This window comes from Melospiza georgiana, chromosome 9 (genome assembly GCF_028018845.1).
Source record: "Melospiza georgiana isolate bMelGeo1 chromosome 9, bMelGeo1.pri, whole genome shotgun sequence".
Classification (NCBI taxonomy): domain Eukaryota; kingdom Metazoa; phylum Chordata; class Aves; order Passeriformes; family Passerellidae; genus Melospiza; species Melospiza georgiana.
The window spans coordinates 13,856,657-13,875,706 of record NC_080438.1 but is presented as its reverse complement, the minus strand read 5'-3'; the positions used below and the strand labels follow the sequence as shown (position 1 = coordinate 13,875,706).

Below are 19,050 nucleotides of genomic sequence, written 5' to 3'. Positions count from 1 at the left end.
ACATTGTATTTCTGAAGGGCATAAAAAAAAATCAGCATTCTTGCTTGGAAATTTTATATATAGCTAAATCAGTCCAAAGCAATTTCATGTCTGCATAGCACTTGCATCAGTAGCAAGTGAAAAGAAAGCAGATCAGAGAGCACGTACCTTAAAAAGATATTTAAGAGCATTAATCTACATCTATCAGCTACAACTTGTTACTTGGTAAAGACAGGCTGCAAATGATCCACACAAATAAACAAAGGACAGAAACTAACATTCAGGTACTCAATTAACCCCATTCCCCAAGTAATGTTTGTAAAAACAGAAGGCTGAAGTAAGGCACATAGAGTGGGCTAGAGAGCCCAGAAGAACCCATAGATCATACACTCCATAAAACAAACACAGGCATTGCGCAGTCAGGCACTTAAATTTAAAATGCCTAAAAAAGGTTTCAAAACTTTATTTGGGTCCTGCACATACAACTCAGTTTTAACTACAGAGTCAGACACTGTTTTACATAGAAGTGTTTCATGACTTAGAAAACACAACAGAGAGGGCACACCTAATCATTACCCCTTCAACATTTGGGCTCAGTGTGCAGCCTTGTTTACTGGCCACTAACCAGATCTTATTTGAAGGCAGACCCATTTTTCCCCATGAACATTTCAATGACACTCACTATGTATCTGATGTGATTCAAATGCAATTTATTCTACATAACCCCCACAGTCCAAAACATTAAAGCATACAGGAGACTAGAAGTGACAACTTGGACAACTACAATTAACCTCTTGCTTTCACATTCAGTCCATAATCAGATTTTCTTACCCAGTTCATGGAACCATCACCCTCTGATCAGCTGGTATTTCTAAATCCTCTTCTTGCTTAATTCCAGACATTAGGCTCCTAGTCATTCTCATCCTCAGCCCTTGGCTGTACAGCCTCCTAATTGCACTACTAAATTTATTCTTATCTTTTTTATTCTAAACTTCAGTGTCACACAGTCCTTTATGATGTTCTAGTTCCTTCTGTATTGACAGTGCCTGTCGATTTTCTCATAACATGCTCCTAATATTTATGTCAAGCTCATTAATGAAAATATTAATGTTATGAATCTGAAGACTGATCCTCCAAAAAGCTCTGCTAAAAGCCCAGCAGATCTTTTTTAAGCACTTCTCACTCTCATTTCCCCTCTATCCAGTTCCTTATCCATGCTACTATTCTAATCTAAGCAGATGACTGCTTAGATGACTTTGTTATTAATTGGCAAAAATAAAACCCCAAAACCCTGGTTAGTGTGTCAAGATTTATCCCTAAGAATAAAGCCCAAATGCCTCATCCTATCTTCCATTTTCCTTAATGCATTTAATTAATCTCTGCTTCAAAATTTTGTTTTCAAGTTTTGCATGATGCCAATACAAGATCAACAGAGCAAGAGTTGCCCGTCCCTTCTGTCTTTTAGCACACACAAACTGCATTGCCTATTCTTTAATCAAGAACTTGCTCTACTACAGAGCTTGTAATTTCACATGTCAATTTTTCTGTGATACTTTTATGGATGCAGTACTGTTCCTTTGACTTCAAACACAAAACACTCCAAGTTTTCTTTCTGGCCAGTCTGGTGTAATTTCCACTTCTGCACTTTTCTGCCCATTTAGCCACCTCTTGCTTCATTCCCATTTTACTGAAAGTAGGACAACAATTTACAAAGACTTCAGACAACACCTAAGATCCTTAATCCTATCTTCACACTGACTTTGCTTGTTCTTTTATTTCTTTTAGTTTAAACAGCTTAAGAATCTTCTACTATTTGTTTTATATAGCTGAATAACCTTTTACTATTTGTTTTAATTTCTTTCACCCAGAGTGACTCAACTTGACTTTTGAAAGTTCTCATTTTTTCCTCTGTATTTCCTGCTTTGCCAATCAATCCCATTTGTTTCAACTCCCTATGGCTAACCCTCATAGTCTTAACTTTTTGAAATTGTTTAACAGTTCAGTGTGAACTATTCTTTACAAATTTGGATTCAAATTCCAAATAAATTTTGTATATTTCAAATACTAATAATCTTCTCAAAATTAATGTCTTTAAATTGTTTACCTTATTCTATACAATTTATATTGAACTTTAAAAAAAAGATTTATGAAAATTATATTCTGTATTTATTCTATGACTTCATCCACTTGCTAAAGGGATAAAGTCCATTCAGATTCATACCAGAATGGATAAGATTGGCATGAGTTGAAACTGTTTTTAAAATTCTGTATTAGTGTTTCTGATTAAATGACTATTACTAACAAAGTTTGTCAGTTATCACATCAAAGAATACTTGCATGCTACCATTATTAAGATCTGTGTTTTACAGCTTGCATTTAAAAAGTCAAAGCATCTTACAATCAATGACTTACCTCTGTAATAGATTACAATCAATTCCAAGTGCAGAAAGTGGTGAGGGTAAAAGAATGAGGATGGTGAACTTCAGAAAATATAATTTCTGGTATGTCTCCTGAGAGTTACACTGATCAGTAAAGGAAAGCAGGAGAAAGGGCAAACCCTACAGAAATTCACACGGGGGAACTATTCTTAAGCAAAGCAAATAGAAAGGAAACAAAACATAACTCCACAAAACCACAAACAAAACAAAACAAACAGGAAACAAACAAAAAGAGAAATTCACGCCAAAGAGTGTTCTTAGCACACCTTTATGATCATATCATGCCTCCCCCCAATGGCCTGGAAATCAAAATCATAAAAGCAGAGAAACTGACACATACCTAGAGTAGATAAATTTCTAAGTATAAATGAACTGCATAAACACTTTGGGAATAAAACCAGAAAGTTATGCAAATTTAGGTTAAAAAGGAATAGGAGAAAACTATAAAACGATAGTAAGAAAACTGTTCTACATACATGAGAAGCAAGAAGAAAATGAAGAGAAGTACAGATTATGTACAACAGAGCAAAAAAGCGATGCAGAATCAACAGCCCTCCCTGCTCTCTTCATGGAGATAGCACAGTATAGCCATAACTACAACTAAAAATATATATTTTTAGCAAGAACATGACATTGCAGGATTGAGCATGGAAAAAAAAGAATAATTTATTCTTTTTAATCAGACTGATTCAGCTCATGTATCACTGAGTCATCGAGGAACTAACTCAAGCAATGCATGGAGCACTATCAATTGCACCCACTAGAAGGCTTGTGGCTCCAAAAGAAGAGAAGAGACAGACATAATGCTTCCCCTTACAGAGGGGGATTGGGAGGAGTGGAAAAAAGGCAAAAAAAAAAAAGAAAAAAGTGAAAACAGAAATCATTCCTCCAGGCAGAGGAAATGGAGTACATATATTAAAACTTACTTTGCAATATAAAAAGCGCCAACACACTCATGTAAAACTGGCCAAGAATACCTGGCAGAGTAGATGTGGCAAATCTGGAATAAACATTTTTCTCCCCCAATTATTCCATGCCACATTTTCCTAAGCCAACTAAAAATGTAGACTAAACAAATATCCAGTGAGTGTGCAACTAACTGAAAAACAACTAGGTTCTTTTCTATCACCAAAAAATAACCTGAATCAAGATGATTCACAATTGACCCAAGACCTCAGTAACTTGACTAACTGGAAAAAAATTAATGTACTAATGGTTTCTACTGTCATAATGTTTGGTGGAGTAAGGGCAACAGGGAACAAAGAAATACTAAACATTTCAAAAGGCAAGAAGAGAATTTCAAAAATCAAAGCAAACTAACAGGTCAGAATTTGGGCCATAAATACAAGATAATCCAACACTCTCGCAGAAGGAACAGCACATGTCTGATGGCCTTCACTGTGAGGGAAGTCTAGTACAGGAAAGAGCAATCTTGGTTTCAAGCACAGGCAAGAGTTTACAAAAGAAAAAAAGAAAAAGAAAAAAAAAAAGGGTGGGAGTAGAAGGTCTGAAGTGAAGAAAGATAAAGTTGTCTTGATTTTTTTTCTGTTTTCCAAAATAACCAGCATAAGAAGGCATCTTTATCTCCATCTAGCCACAACAGGAAAGTATACAGAATTCTACATCTGAAAGAATCTAATACTAAGCAGAAGTTGAAAGTTGACAGTGAAGATGGTTTCTGATCCTATCCCTACTCTGATTTGCTCAGCTTTAATGAAGGGGAATGAACTGGACTTACCTAAAATTCAGCACTTTAGGCAGATAAGCATTTTTCATTTTTGCCATATAATGAAGTGCAATGCTAAACAATTTGCAACTCTGAAACACTTCCATTTTGAATTGGTTAAGATCAGATATATACCTGGAACTAAATGCTGCTCACTAAAAGGTGAATGCTTCTCTATAGAAGAGGAATCATCCAACATCAAGTAAGACGAGCACCAAACCTGAAGAACTCAGAGCAGCAGCAGCAGTTAAAAGGCTGGAGGTGCTTTCGCACAGCACTCCAGAAGAGCCACAGGGTGAGAAGGAACCTTTTGCACAGTACTAAGAAAGCATTTGGCACAACTTGCCATCACCCAGTGTTTGCAATTTAATACACAGAAAATGTGCATAAAACCACTAATTTGTTGCATCGATGCAAGTTAGGAGCTATTGAGATATTCTAATGAAAACACCTCAAGATACTGAAATGCATATAAAACATAAGATTCCAGGAAATTCATAATATGCATTTCTTAGACCCACTATACATGATATCATATACAAACATGTAAACCACTTTATTCCAGTGAAAGTGTTATAAATGCCAGCATATGCTATCGATAAGAGAAAATGCAGAGTAATTAGTTAATCTAAAAAATGCATGAGTAGGAATTTGACTGCTAAATGATTAAACTGGTACATTTTAAAATGCGTATTAATATTTAATTATTGACACTATGAGAAAAGAGAAAATCTCTTGATGTTACTTCTCAGCTCTTTCTGATACTCAGCAACACATGTATTATTCATATGAATAGTTTGTGCATATACAGTCAATCACTAGTTAAATAAAAGAATCATTCTCAAATTCCCTAATCACCTCAATAGATCCTAACGCAATATTTTCCACATTTGGGAATCAGAGCGTTTTATTTAAGAAATCAGTCTGGCCATGATGAATACAGTGCAGCTCGAGCAGACATCAGTTCAAAGAATCAGATGTCAAAGTGCTCCCTCTAATGTCCCTTAATCATCACACCAATTAGTGGTTGAATAGTGATGTGATTAAAGAGACTGCTGCTATCCTATACCTATTCAGACTAGTAGAATTCTACATATGTTCTACCAATTAATGTTTGAATAGAGCAGCGATTAGAGAGACATCTGCCATTGTATACCCATTCAGAAAAGAGCTAAACTTGCATATTCATATGCAATGAAGACAAAAATAAATATTTGCAAAGGTAAACTATACATTTAGATTATAAATATAATTGAGTTGATTTCCTTTAATGAGTGTTCTCTATTTTACAATATTTGGGATTATTTTTTATTTATAAATATAGAATCTTTCATCAATACATGTCTAGAAATGGACAAATTATTCCCTGAAAAAGCATTTATTCACTAAGGTTCCTGATTTCAGGCCTTTGGTGTACTGGGTTTTATATCTACTTGTTTGCAATTTGCACTTTTTCTGCTTCAATCCATCAGTTATTTGTGAAATTCTAACTTGATTATTCTGTATGCGTGATACATTATTAGGCACAAAAATCATATGAACTTTTTCCACCTCACTGGAAGGCAATACTTAGATTAACACATTATAGCTGAGAAAGATCATCTTGTTTACAGATTATAGCTGAGAAAGATCATCTTGTTTACAGAATTTTCTATGCAAGCCTGGACATTGTGCATCAGGAGGTACTTACATACCTTTTTATAATGAATGTCTTTATACAGATATATATATATAGAAGTGACAGCCACAGAATACTATCAAAGTGAAAAGCAATTAGAAGTTTTAGCAAGCTCTTATTACTACTGTTTTAAGGGAGTACCCTTGTCCTCTGAACTTAAAGAGCATCATGAGCTGGTATATCTTGCAATAAATTGCAAATCTCACGCTCCATCATTAGCACAAAATGATCTGGTAGTTGCAACTTAATGTTGCACAGAAAAAGACAAGGTGAAGAATTTGGTTTTCTCTAATGGCTGGAAAGAATTAGAGTACAGTTAAAGTCTCTTTCCCAAAGTGAGCCCTTGCCAAAACACCCCCCCCCCCAAAACAAAAAAAAAAAAAAAAAAACAAAAAAAAAAAAAAAAAAAAAAACAAAAAAACCCAGAACCTAAAAGAGGTGAGCATGACAATTATTTTGTCATGGAACAGAGGCTCTTTTTGCACAACTCTGATCAGGCTTAGCACATGTAAGGACAAAGAACAATGCTAATACTGCCAGAAAATCAATACTGTTACAGGCTATGGCAATTAGCTACAAACCAATTTAAACCCCATTTCCTTTTCACCTTCTTGTCGTATTGAAATACTTCCAGCATTTCCATCTGGAGCAAATGTTACAATTATTTCTAAATGCAGAAACTGAAGCAAGTCTGAATACATAGGTGGATCTATGTCAACTTCTCACCTGTCCTTAGTAGGTATCCACAAGATTTCATTACCAAAAAGAAGGCTAGAATATCCCACTGAGTTCTACAGTGACAAGTCAATTTCTAAAACTTGTGGAGGTGAATTTCGTTTAAATTACAAACCTGTACATGTACTAGGTAGAACAAAACTTGTCTCCCATAATACTTAGAAACCCTATTCATAAAGCAAGGAAATCAGTGTGCTGGGTGCAATGCAAATGCACACAAAGTGTGCCCCTCTAGCTGGTGACCTAAATGTAGGTAAGCACAAAATACACACAGAAATGCAATTATGAAGAGTTAGAAACCACAGAAAAAAAATATTTATTCAAAGTCTAAACAACCCTGAACTACTTAGGAAGGACCTGAAATCAAAGCAAATCCTCACAGTTTCACAGCTGATCCCTTTGCTTTTGTTCTATCTGTAAACTGATGATCTAATATGATCTAAATTTGCACTATTTAATGCTTACTATTAGAACAGCTATTTCAAAGCTCTTCTACTTTTAATTTTTTCTGGACAACAGAAATCTTTGTTCCCCCAAAAACTAGAGGCATGTGTTTATACCCCTTTTCAGCATGACTCATAAGAAATAAGAGTGTTAATGCTTAGGTCTAACACTGTTACTGAGGGTGGCACAGCAATAAAGAGTTTTCCTACTCTGCTACGTATCTCTGAGTTAAAATTTCTGAAGGAAAGCTGACTAATCTTGCACCTAAAACTATAAATAATTTGTACAGCAACACTTGGTTGCTAACATAGTAAATAAACAATAGCACTCATTGAAAGCATAATTGAACCTTCCTTTAGAAGGATACTTTTACAATGCTGAGGAAAGATATTGACACTCCGTTTCCACTTCAGAACTCATTAAATGGGCAACTCAAAGTGTCTCAGAGCAGGCTAGGAGTTAAAATTTCACTTGTGTAATTATTCTGAAGAAATATGTAAGTCTGCCATCTGGAAGTCTATTAGACATTACAAAGTCACTGTGTGCATGCCTCAGCAGATGCAGCTTTTGTTCAGAGTTTTGAGGGCTGTTAATTTAATTAGTTTTGTATTTTCATACTCCCACCTTCCTTTCAACAGTAGTTCTGCAAAGGCAGCATCAGAACAGCTTTAAAAGAATCCAAAGGTAAAAGCCAAATTCAGATTTTAAGGAAACGGAAACAAATAAAGTTCATATGGACTTCAAATGGAGATTGATCTATTCATTAGCAGGCCTAAACATTATTGCCAGTGGCTCTTTAGACCAAAACAGAAAACTGTGTTCAGTGGATCCTTTCCTACATTAGCTTTCCTAATTTAGGAAGGCAATAGGATTCAACCATTCTATTTTATTTTTTTATTAAAACCACTCAACAACAACGATCTGGAGAATACAAAAGGTCTCTTTTTTTTTACTGATATCTTTTATGTAATGGGAGACCAGACAAATATTTTATTTTTTCATTTTTCAGGGCTTTTTCTGCTATAGTAAGGTAATAGTAAGCTATGTAGTAAATCTTACACAGTAAGAGTAAGCTACATATCTCTGAGCAAAAAAAAGTTTGTCAGTGTTAAAAACTATGATCATTACCCATCTAGAAATAAGGACTAGCCCTTTACAGCTGCTTCTAGCACTTGATATTTCTTATAATAGCTTGCAAACCAAATAATGTGATGTTTCTACCAAATAATACGTAATAATGCAGTATTGAAACTATCTGCTATGAAAGTAGTTATATCTGCCCATATACACATTTGTTTCTTTCTAACTTTTAATCCTGTAAACAGTACTCCATGAGCAGATTCCTGTCAGGACAGGGTGCTAATAACTGCACAGATCTCCAAGCAGTACTGCAGAACTATAAAACCAAGTTGTTTATCAGACTGCAAGCCTATGCCAAAACATCATCCTGCATATTTGACAATGCTCAGAATTTCTCTCAACTGAAAATCCAGACAAGGCACAAAAGCTGGCAATGAACCCAAACCCATGGTGTTTGCACAACCCAGGAAGCTCAGACCTTGGGAGTCCAGAAATATTTGAGACACCATGAGGTACACACATACAGATAACAGCAGGAACACAGGAAGAGAGACCAATTTCTAGACAACCATTCGCCTTCAAAATCAACAGCAAATATCCAACACTTTGTGAGTAAACTGAATCCAAAAACCAAGCAAGGCTGACATGGAGAACAGCTCTGGGATAACAAAGAGCGACTTAAAAGCCTAGAAGCTTTAGGATACGTGTATTAACACACCCATTAGTACAATATTTCTGTGACTGTTACAGTTTAACTAACCTGAATAATTTACATTGGAACAGCTAATTAGGCTACTACACAGATACCCAGCTGCCCCTGCTGCATGGATACCTGAGCTTCCTAACAGTTTCTGAAAGCAGAAGAGTTTAGAGCCCGGTATTGATTTCAGGTCACCTGCAAACAAGACTGTAAACTGCAGCTGCCCAGGAGCCACTTGCTAAGCAGCACAACATTGTCTGCAGCAGGAACAGCTGTGGGCAATATCTGCATCAGACATCTCAAAATAATCATCCAAGTCCACAAACAGAAGGTTTTTGTGTACATAAGTTTCTAGTTCACATAACATTATCTAAGGCAATAAATACAAGAAAATAGGAATAATAGCTATAGCAAAAAAGAGATTCTTATAATCAATATTATAAAACAGGAAACTCTACTAAGAGAATTGCTGAAATGCTAAGGATGTCCTATCCAGCAAATATCTCTTGTTCATACTGGATTTCGTGATTTTAAGAAATTGAGGAACAAAAATACCAATCTTGGTATTTTTGATTGGGTTTGTGTTTTGTGGGGTTTTGGATAACATATTTTTAATTACAAACATAATCAATTTCCTACCTGTATTTTCCTTTTTAGAGGGAGGTGTTTTGACAGCTCTGTGAAAAGACACCACTATCCTTATACTCATAAGGAAACTAGTACTCTCCCTAAAAGGTTTCTGAATTTTGAGGATTATGTAAGACAATCTGTAGGAAGACAGTAAAAACAGTACAAAACTTCTAATCAGATAAGGGATCAAAGAGACATAAAAATTCTGATAGGATTAGTCAAATATCACGCTGAGACTAGGAATTCAAATACCTAGAGAGAAAATGATGATATGTAATGGCAGAAATACAGAAGAGCATAGACAATTTACAGCAAGAAAAGTATTTTTTCCAAAATCAACTATTTCCTGAAAATTACACTGCACAAAATTTAAATTCCTGGGTCATGTTTTAATCTAATATTTATGTATTTATATAAAATAGGTACATATGACAGGCTCCCCTACTTCTGTAGCAAAATAAAATTAGCTTTAGAAGTCTCAGAAAGGATGGTGAAGTGCTGCTCAGCCCAGTGTGGTTCTTGGAAAGCAGAAAGAGAAGAAGGAAGTGGCAGAAGAAGCTACTCAGGGAAATCAAGGGGCTCAGCATGGCTCAGGATGTGATACTTGAGAGGGATCAGACTCCATAACAAAAGGCACAAAAGTTGTATCAACCACTTACTAAAATCACCAAAAATGAAAAAAGTATGGACTGCAAATAGGTTCTGCAAAGAACAGAGCTCATCACCAAGTAACTCTGTATCTACAGGAACAAACTAGAAGCCAAATGTGGCTACTGAATAACACTAATTTATTTCTCCCACAGCTGTGATTTCAGCCTCAATGATTGTTCCAGATGCAATGATAAACATGTTCCAGATGCAATGATAAACGTGCACTTACTGAACAGTTTTTGTCAGAATTCCTTTTCCATTGCTTCTTGACTAATTTCTTTGCTGCAGTTGAGTGAAGAGTTGCATGTGTTTGTTTTCGGGGATTTAAAGCCAGAATGTTCTGTGGAAAAAGAACAAAAGACATTAAAATATAGATTCAAATTTCCATAAAGGTTAAAAGCCTCTTTACACACTTATTTACAGTGCTCTGTAAAACCAAATGCAATTATTCCACATCATAGCCCAACTCCGTACTAATTTGTTTAGATTGCATTGTCCACGCCACTTAGATGATGAATATTTAAAGATGTTTCCAGGATTACTAGAAAACAGAATTATATTTAGTAGCTTTAATAACAGTTTCCATTCCTAGATATTTTTATGTACAGCATATAGAAACACATAATTCTGGTTCATTGTATCATTCCAAGTAACATTTGTAAAGCAAAACAAGCAAAAATATTTTAAAATATCTGGGTTATTTCTGAATGTTTCATCATTTCAGTATAAACTCCAATTTCCCCATCAAAACAATCTCCTTCTAAGCCTAGTGAGCTGACGAGTTAACTCATTCATCTTCAAATGCTTTTATTTGCAAGGACACAAACACATCTCAGGAATGTAGCCATACTTTTAAGTCATAGTGGTGGTCTGACAACACAGGCAGAATAAAGTTTGCAATGTCTTGCACTATCCTAATGTAACTCGACAAATTAAATCAAATTTTTTGAACCAAAACTCTTTTACAAATCAGGCAAGTAACAGATTTCTATAGCAAAAGTGACCTCGTTAATTTCAAGGGATGAGTGTGAAAGGCATCCAAGAGACAGATCCAGGCTCAGGTCTGTGATGGAGAACAAAAACAGGCACATTGTTGCTTGTAACTTCTGGAATTAGTTTGCAAGTTTACCTATAAAAAAGTCTTGGCTTTAGAACTACATGTCTCCACTATAGTGAGCAGAGTGTGTTTATTCTGTTACTATATGTCAAAGATGTGCGAGACTGACTTACAGAAACATGATGAGTGTGATGGAGTTATGAATATTATATTGTGACTCTTCCTAATTTTAAAAATCTGCTTCAGAGGGTGATAATGATGAAACAGTCATCTCTTGTATTAAGATTTTATTGCACTGATTTTGGGGACTTCTTATTTTAAACATGAAGGAGTCACTTTCTATTTAACTACTTAATGCCTTACTCTGAAGGTAATGATTGGTAATCCAATTTTCCCTCAAACCAGAAACCTCACCTCTGCAAACAACAACATAGCCCAACACAGTCTGAAGCCCAGAGACAAAAAGTGAGGTACAACATTCAAAAACCATACAGACTATTTAGCAGCCTACATGCTGCTGACTTTCAGTAAGAGTTACAGGTTGTTATTGGATGTGCCCCTGTAATTCCAGCAGAAAAGACTCTGTTCCAGTTCAGGGTGCTCCCCAGATGAGTACCCTCAGGCAAGATGTGGCAACCAAATGCATTCAGTGGTTATTTATGCCAATTTATTTTGCCCTTAATTAAAACAGAGCAGGGACATCCACATAAGGGATATCTCAGTGGATAGTTGATTTTCTCAGGATGATCAAACTCAACTGTCAGACCATTATCTGACTGTTGAGTGCCCAAATTACCCAAGCTGGGCAGTAGGTTCTGCATCACATAAAAACTTCAGCAAAATGTTGCCTACTCTTTTTTGTAATTGCTTAATGCTTGGCCATGAATATTATTTTAGCAAACTGAAATGAATTGCAAATTTCTAGCAATAAACTGTAACAGATGTACTCCACTGGGTACAGCACCAGTTGGTTTAAAACATGGAACAAATGGTGGGGCAAGCCAAGGACGGAAGAATCCCCATATGTTTGCTCCTGTTGGAATTCTGCAGCAGGAGCATGGCTCCAAGAGCAACAGTTGCAGAAATCCAAAAGGACTACGTAGCACAGCATGTCCCAGAATTAAATCTGAAATAAAACTGGCACAGAAAATACTAAATCACATATACAATATAAAAATTGCTTGTATTTCCACTACCTAAATAATATACTACCTGCTTAAATCTTAGATTGCTGACCAAAGTGGCTGCTCTAGCTAGAGATCCCTGGTGTTTAAGAACAACTTTGAAGTTAACTGCTTAAATGGGAAAATAATATAAATGCTCTTGGGTCAGTTGAACTGTCAGAAGTGAAATTAGTGAGGGTGTTTTCTTCCTATTCATTTCAGTTCCCTGGTTGGCTTTTCACAGCTTATGGCTAGTCAGACATTTAGTAAATTTAACAAATAAAGTCAGATGGGTCAGTCAGTCAGTAAGTGCAAAATTACTGAGAAGAAAGTTCTAGAATATGTATTGCAAATAACAATGAATACACGCAACTAAACAAAAACAAACCACTTGGATATGCAAGAAAGGAAACCTGAGACCTCCAGTCTCTCAAACACCCTTGGTCATCCAAGCAGGGGAAGAGTTCCTTGGTGAAGAGAATTATTTGGGCACCTGCAATCTTGTCTGAATCCCATGCTTATTCTGCCACATAAATTCTCATTCTTGACAGATGAGCTGTTGTTTGATCTCTCCAGATGTTGAAAGGCCAAACTCAAGCTCCCCCATAGAGGATGCAGGTGCATAATGCATCCCTTTCCAAAGTACTATGAACTCTGGATTTCACATTAGGATGGTATTTGTACAGTAATGCAGAACCTATGAATTTTATCTTTACAGTTTTACATAACTGGCTCCATTTATTTCATTAATAGTAGATATAAATCCACAATCATTAATGGCTGCAAATCAGAATATAAGGATACTTTACTTCAGTAGAAATCCACTGTGGTACTCTGTTGATGAAGAAAGAGATGAGGCTATGGCTGAGGACACACAAGTGAACTGAGCCCATGTTGAGTTTGTGACTCTTGGTGCAGAAGCACAACACACACAGTCGAGTTAAAGCTGCAGCTCGGCACAGCACTGATGATTATGGGCACCACCAAAGTATTATATTTTCCTTTACTATTTCCATAGATTAATTTGAAGACTTCACTTCCATAAAAAAGCCAAGGAGCCTATCTCTGTGGAATGGAACTCAAATATATTCTGTGGATGACTTGCTCAAATATCATTATGTTAAGGAATTCCTTTAATAATTACCCATGACAATTATTTCTTTCAGGTCTTTTAAAAGACAACAATTACTAAAAGCTACAAAATATAGAAGAATTATTCAATTTCAGAACACACCCCTTCTAGAAAGGAATATATTTGTTATGTCTAATAGATATCGATTTAGGTTGCAAGTATCCTAAAATGCAATAAACTACTCATATGTAATGCACATTGAAAATGACTAGCATGCATAAGTCATAGCTACAGTTTTTAAATTTTGAGAATTTATTGATAGATGGTTATGTTGATCTGTGCCTATAGCAACATAGCTTCTGAGATTAAACTTAACATAAGCCATTCATTAGATGTTTATTGCTTAGCTTCTACTTTAAATGGCATGATTAAGAACTCTACACAAAAAATACTAGCTCTAATTTTCACTATCATCTATTAATAAAAAGGCTGTAAAAGTTTTAAAACAGCGTGTTATATCACAGTGAGTAATTTATCAGGAATTTGAATTAATATTACTCCAAGTAAGTGATTTCAAAGCAGTCATCCAGGATAGAATACACTCTCCAGTTAGGAGTCCTGTCTCTGATACAGCACTTTCAGGTAAATCAAGACAGGCTTGGCACATGCTCTGCAGTGATGCAACATAAATTTCTAAACATATTTCATTTTGCTTTTAATTTCATTAAAAGCACTTTTTATTCTCATCTCATAAAGCCACTCTTTTCCTGAAATCAGAGGAAGCTATTTCAATTAAATGTGACTCTTAATTAAGTGCATACTCTGCAAAATAAAATATAAAGTTATGGAAGCACTTTGCTCATTGGGAACGCTCCAAAGCCAGTGGGGACTGGGGGACATGCAGCAGAGAGAGGATGTTGTTAAGAAAAAAAGTAGGATTTAGAACACAGGTGGGACTGCAGTAACTTTAAGACAGTCATCAAAAAGCCCTGTGAGTCTAGCAGCACGTTTGTAAATTATGTGACACTAATTCAAATTTTGAAAGCTTTTCTTTAAAGCACTGTGGTGTGAAACCTTTGGCTTTATAGTTTTCTCCCCAAAAGTAACCACTTTAGCAAGGTGTCCTGCTTATGTGGACTCTATCTCTGATTCAAAACAATAAACTTGGAAAAATTCAATGGTTAAAGCTCACTCTTCTTCTAGAGAGCCTCCTACTGAAACCAATGAGTTTCACCAGGAGTAGTTAGTGCTTGGTAATCCTCATATTCATTACTGCTCATTCAAAGCCAGAATAAGGATCAAAAAACCTATCTTCAGGCTCTGTCACAGGCTGTGATATTAAAACTCCGTAAAATTCTTAAAAAGACTAAGTCAATATTTGCTTGTTTCAAGGATTCTGTGGACTTCCTGTAGCTCATTTAGAAAGTTTCCTATGAACAGCCCCAAAACACCTCCTGAAGTTCACCACGGATCAATAGGTATACTGTCACAGTGAAGATGAGGAAAATGCAACAGTTCACACGCAGACTGTGATTGGGCATAAAACAAGGTCCCATGTGTCAGTCTCCTTGTTTTAGCACACAGCTCATTTCCCTAGCCCAGCCCCTGCAATACACAGGCTACATCCTGATTTAATCCTGTTGCTTCACAGAGCCCCCTCAGCTGAACACTTTTATATACATCAATTAAAATTCGGGAGTAAGCCAGGCATGCTAGGGAATGCATGTGGAGAGCAATTTAACCCACCCCATTCCATTAATCTACCCAATTTCCTTAAAAAGAGTTGTAATCTCCCTCACAGCAAGTAACATTAAATGTATTGCAAGATACATATGCTCACCAAGTGAACATAATGAGAACATATTTATTTTTTCTAAGAGTAATGAGTATACTAAACAATTAATTTCAAAGCTATGCAAGTGTTACTTCACTGACAGAAACAAATACCTGGGGCTTTTACACTAATATTTTCTAGTATATCTGAATATTAAACTAATGGTATAATTGCTCTTCAATCAAAGGCTAAAGAACTCAAATGTTTTTGTTTTCATGAGATTAGATGAACCACAATAAGGAACTTTGTTGAAAAATCACATCAGTGTAGAAGAAGACCAAGGCATGAATTTAAACCCAGCTGGAAAAAGATTCAACTTTTAATCACAAGACAAATTTCTTCTTTGAGCCACACAAGCTCATAGTTTCAAAATGGATCAGGGACTAAGGCTGATGGATGACCTAGTGATAAGCATGCACTACCTGTGTGCTGCCATATGCCTTTAACCCAGCATTTCAGTGCTATATCTTCAGCTTCACATTTCCCCATAAGACAAACTGCTGATAGCAGAACAAACACTTTTCTGGTTTCCTGCACCCCTTGCATAGCCTCTAAAACTTAGAGAATGACAATTTACCCTGTGACACCCTCATAGCATACCAGTATCCTAGATGAGTAGTCCTAGATCCATCACTAGATACTTAGATATTGGGATTTTCAATTTCATCACCACAGAATTTCTTGGTCCTCAGATTTTCCCACAATATATAAATACTACATCTTAACTAAATGAGCATTTTTCTAAATCACTCCCACAAAAGTCGGGAAACTCTTAGTCATGAACACATCTATGTTAACAAAAGTGTGTTATACTTCATGCACTTTCTGTTACATAACAAAGTTAATGCATTACACATGAACAAAGCAGCAAAATTACACAACTCTAAGCAGGGTTTACACAATCGTGCTGTTAACTTTAACTGTCGGATTTAGCGATTGATTTCTCTAACTCAGCAATGCATTTGTGCTAGGTATTACTGTAAATTCTAAAAGGTTTATTAAAATGAAACCCAAAAAGTGTTATTTGTTTCCCATAGATACCAGCTACTCTCCTCTATGGGAAGGGCTCTGGGTGGTAAATTATGCTCTTGGAAACTCTGCATGCTCCCTCCTTGACACAACTAATCTCGGCAGAAACGCATTGACCTCACAGGGAATACCAAAGCAAATACTCACCCTCCAGGCTTTACTGAAGTATCCAAGTAGTACCAGTATCAGTGAATTATTCATGCATTTAACACAAGCATATATATATATATATCAAAACCACACAGCCTAAAGCAGGCTTAAACTTCACCACAACACAGGATCAGTTCTGAGGCTCCTCCAGGGACACTACTAGTTGTGTAACATGATCATCATTATAGTTTTTGCACTATAAAAAATACATCCAAAAATATTAGCCTTTACATACAAAATTCAGAGAAGACATAGCTGAGCACAGCTCTTGTCAATGTACTCAGCATTGAATTCACTATATGTATTCATTTGGCTGAATAAAACATTACTTAATTTACAGCCTTTAAAATGCAAGTTTTAAAATTTTGTACAGCTATCCCTCTACACACAGTTAATATTTTAGTAATTTTTCTCCCTAAATGGACATCAACTTTAATCATCCAACTAATTGGCAAAGTGCAAAAAAAACCAGAGCAACCAATGTCACAGCCTTGATTCTTAGCTTCATGATTGCTGTTACTTTAGAAGTAGGCATGTACATGGTCTCCAGTCTGCCATACCCACTACACTCAAAGTCACCTTTTTTCATCTTCCTAACAAAAAAATCTTCCTCCTTTACAAATCAGAACTTAAAGCTTCAGAAAAATATTAGGCTTGCATCATGGGTATATCAGAACTTTTCCTCAGTGCAATATTGATCTATGTCTCAAATGCTTGCACATTAAATTGCACTCTTACATGAGGAATACAAATGTTATTTGGTAAGAGCTCACTCACATAGTCATTTATTGAAAGGATCACAGCAAAAAGAATCGCTGTCATACACATACATTTACATCTCATTTCTATTTTTCTACAAAACAAACAGATCACAAGACAAAGCAAGCTCGGTTACCTTTGAAAATAAACTTTGTCAGAACCAGAAAAAGGCTATTGCATCCCAAAAATTGAACCTCTGAATTGGACCCTCAATTGTGAGTGTTTGCTTAAGCAAAACCCAAACCTGCATTAGAGACACGTCTGTTAATGACAAGCGAACGCTCTACTAACTTTTGATCAGAGGAGAGAAATTAGCAAAGTTAATACTGCTTAAGTTTAATCATTGGCAAAATCAGCGGAACTAATTTTAGCTGAGCAAAGCAATGTTCTGAAAACTTCGTTAAAAGGTGATTTTCAAAATCTAATAAATGAACTTGAAACACAAGGATGAGACTAACAATATACATCCAAAAGATCTAGTACATTCAGTGCTTGAAACAAATGTGAACATTTGTATTTGTTCCAAGAACATGCCAACTATCTATCAGTACTGACTTTCTAAATCTGTTGCAACATGAAGAAGTAACAAGTAAACCTACCTTTTTGCAACTACTGTGCAAAATTCTTACAAAAATTTCAATAGTAACTGTTTAATACAATGGTAAAATGCAAAATTGACAATGGGACTACAGACTTTCTATTAATTTTGTGCATACACCAGAGCATCCTGATCAAAAAGGAAAAAAAGAATTAGCATGTAGAGACAAAATGGAAATGTGAATGATTTGTTAAATGCATCCCATAAGCAGTAAGTATATGGGAAGTCATATTATAAAAATTATTAAATGTCTGATAATTGAAAAAAAAAACCAAAACTACACCATATTTTCAAGCGACAAAACTTGACAGCCCATGTAGGAAAGGCAAAAGCAAACTGTTGCCAGTTTCTCCTTTTTGTTTGAAAATGTCATTGTCTTCTTTCGCAGAAGCACAGAGTGATACTGACACCTCCAAGCAAAGAAACATGACAGTCTGTAAGTATACAGGGACTCACATACTATAGATGAGACTGGAATATATATCAGTAATAGGAAATATAGAAAATTCCTTGGAGTTCTTTACTCTTACAATTTTGATTTTCAAATCTTGTTGACATTAAATACTGATGAATGTGTGGGGCAGAAGCAGAGGTGATACTCTTAAAATAAAATAATGAGATAAGGCTGCCCAATCTAGAAACATGCCAGCAAACATTTGGGTTCTGATTTATTATACTTTGTCTCATGCTTATAGAGGAAACTTACTTTTAAATACTTATTAAAAAGCATTGTATGTAGGAGCATTATTTTCTAATTCTTTTATTTACTAAGCAAAATTACACCTCTACTGTGAGACCTCTGAACAGGGAAGAACTACTTTTATCATTTGTAAGGTTTTCTAAAATTACAGCAAAATATTTCTCCTATAAACATACTGTAATGATTCTAAGGCTGTGGATTTCAAACTGCATCAAAATCTAAGTATTGGACTTTTGAAAAAATAAAATTCCCATCTTGCTGGCAGGTCCAAGTTGTCTTTCCTAAAACAGAAGATACAAGACCACAATGCCATCATTCAATTAGGATGGAGGTACTAAAATCCATTTGTCTCAGAGCAGCATCCCTTTGTTTGCTGTTTGTTATGAGCAGGAGCACATACTGCAGAGCAACAGGGAGAGCTGTAACAGAAGTAACATTTTTTAGAAACTAAATAAAGGAAAGGCACCCAGATTACACTTCTGTAAGTACCATCTTCCTGCACCTTCTTGCCTGACAGCTTCAGAAATGTGGATTTAATCTTTACTTCATGGAATCATAGAATGGTTTGGGTTGGAAGGGACCCTGAAGCTCCTTGGCACCAACATCTAACCTCATTTGGTTTTAATC

The 19,050-nt window shown here is 35.7% G+C and overlaps 1 protein-coding gene across 2 annotated transcripts in view; it reads right to left on the bottom strand.

Moving 5' to 3' along the window:
* Nucleotides 1-19,050, bottom strand: part of DPYD (dihydropyrimidine dehydrogenase) — a 329,513-nt gene that overhangs the window by 297,724 nt on the left and 12,739 nt on the right. For both annotated transcript variants that reach the window (XR_009114783.1, XM_058029810.1), the window contains exon 2: nt 10,291-10,401. Coding sequence is in view for 1 of the 2 variants with exons in the window: in XM_058029810.1 (XP_057885793.1) it covers nt 10,291-10,401 (111 nt within the window). In the remaining variant the exon portion in view is untranslated. The remainder of the gene's footprint in view (nt 1-10,290; nt 10,402-19,050) is intronic.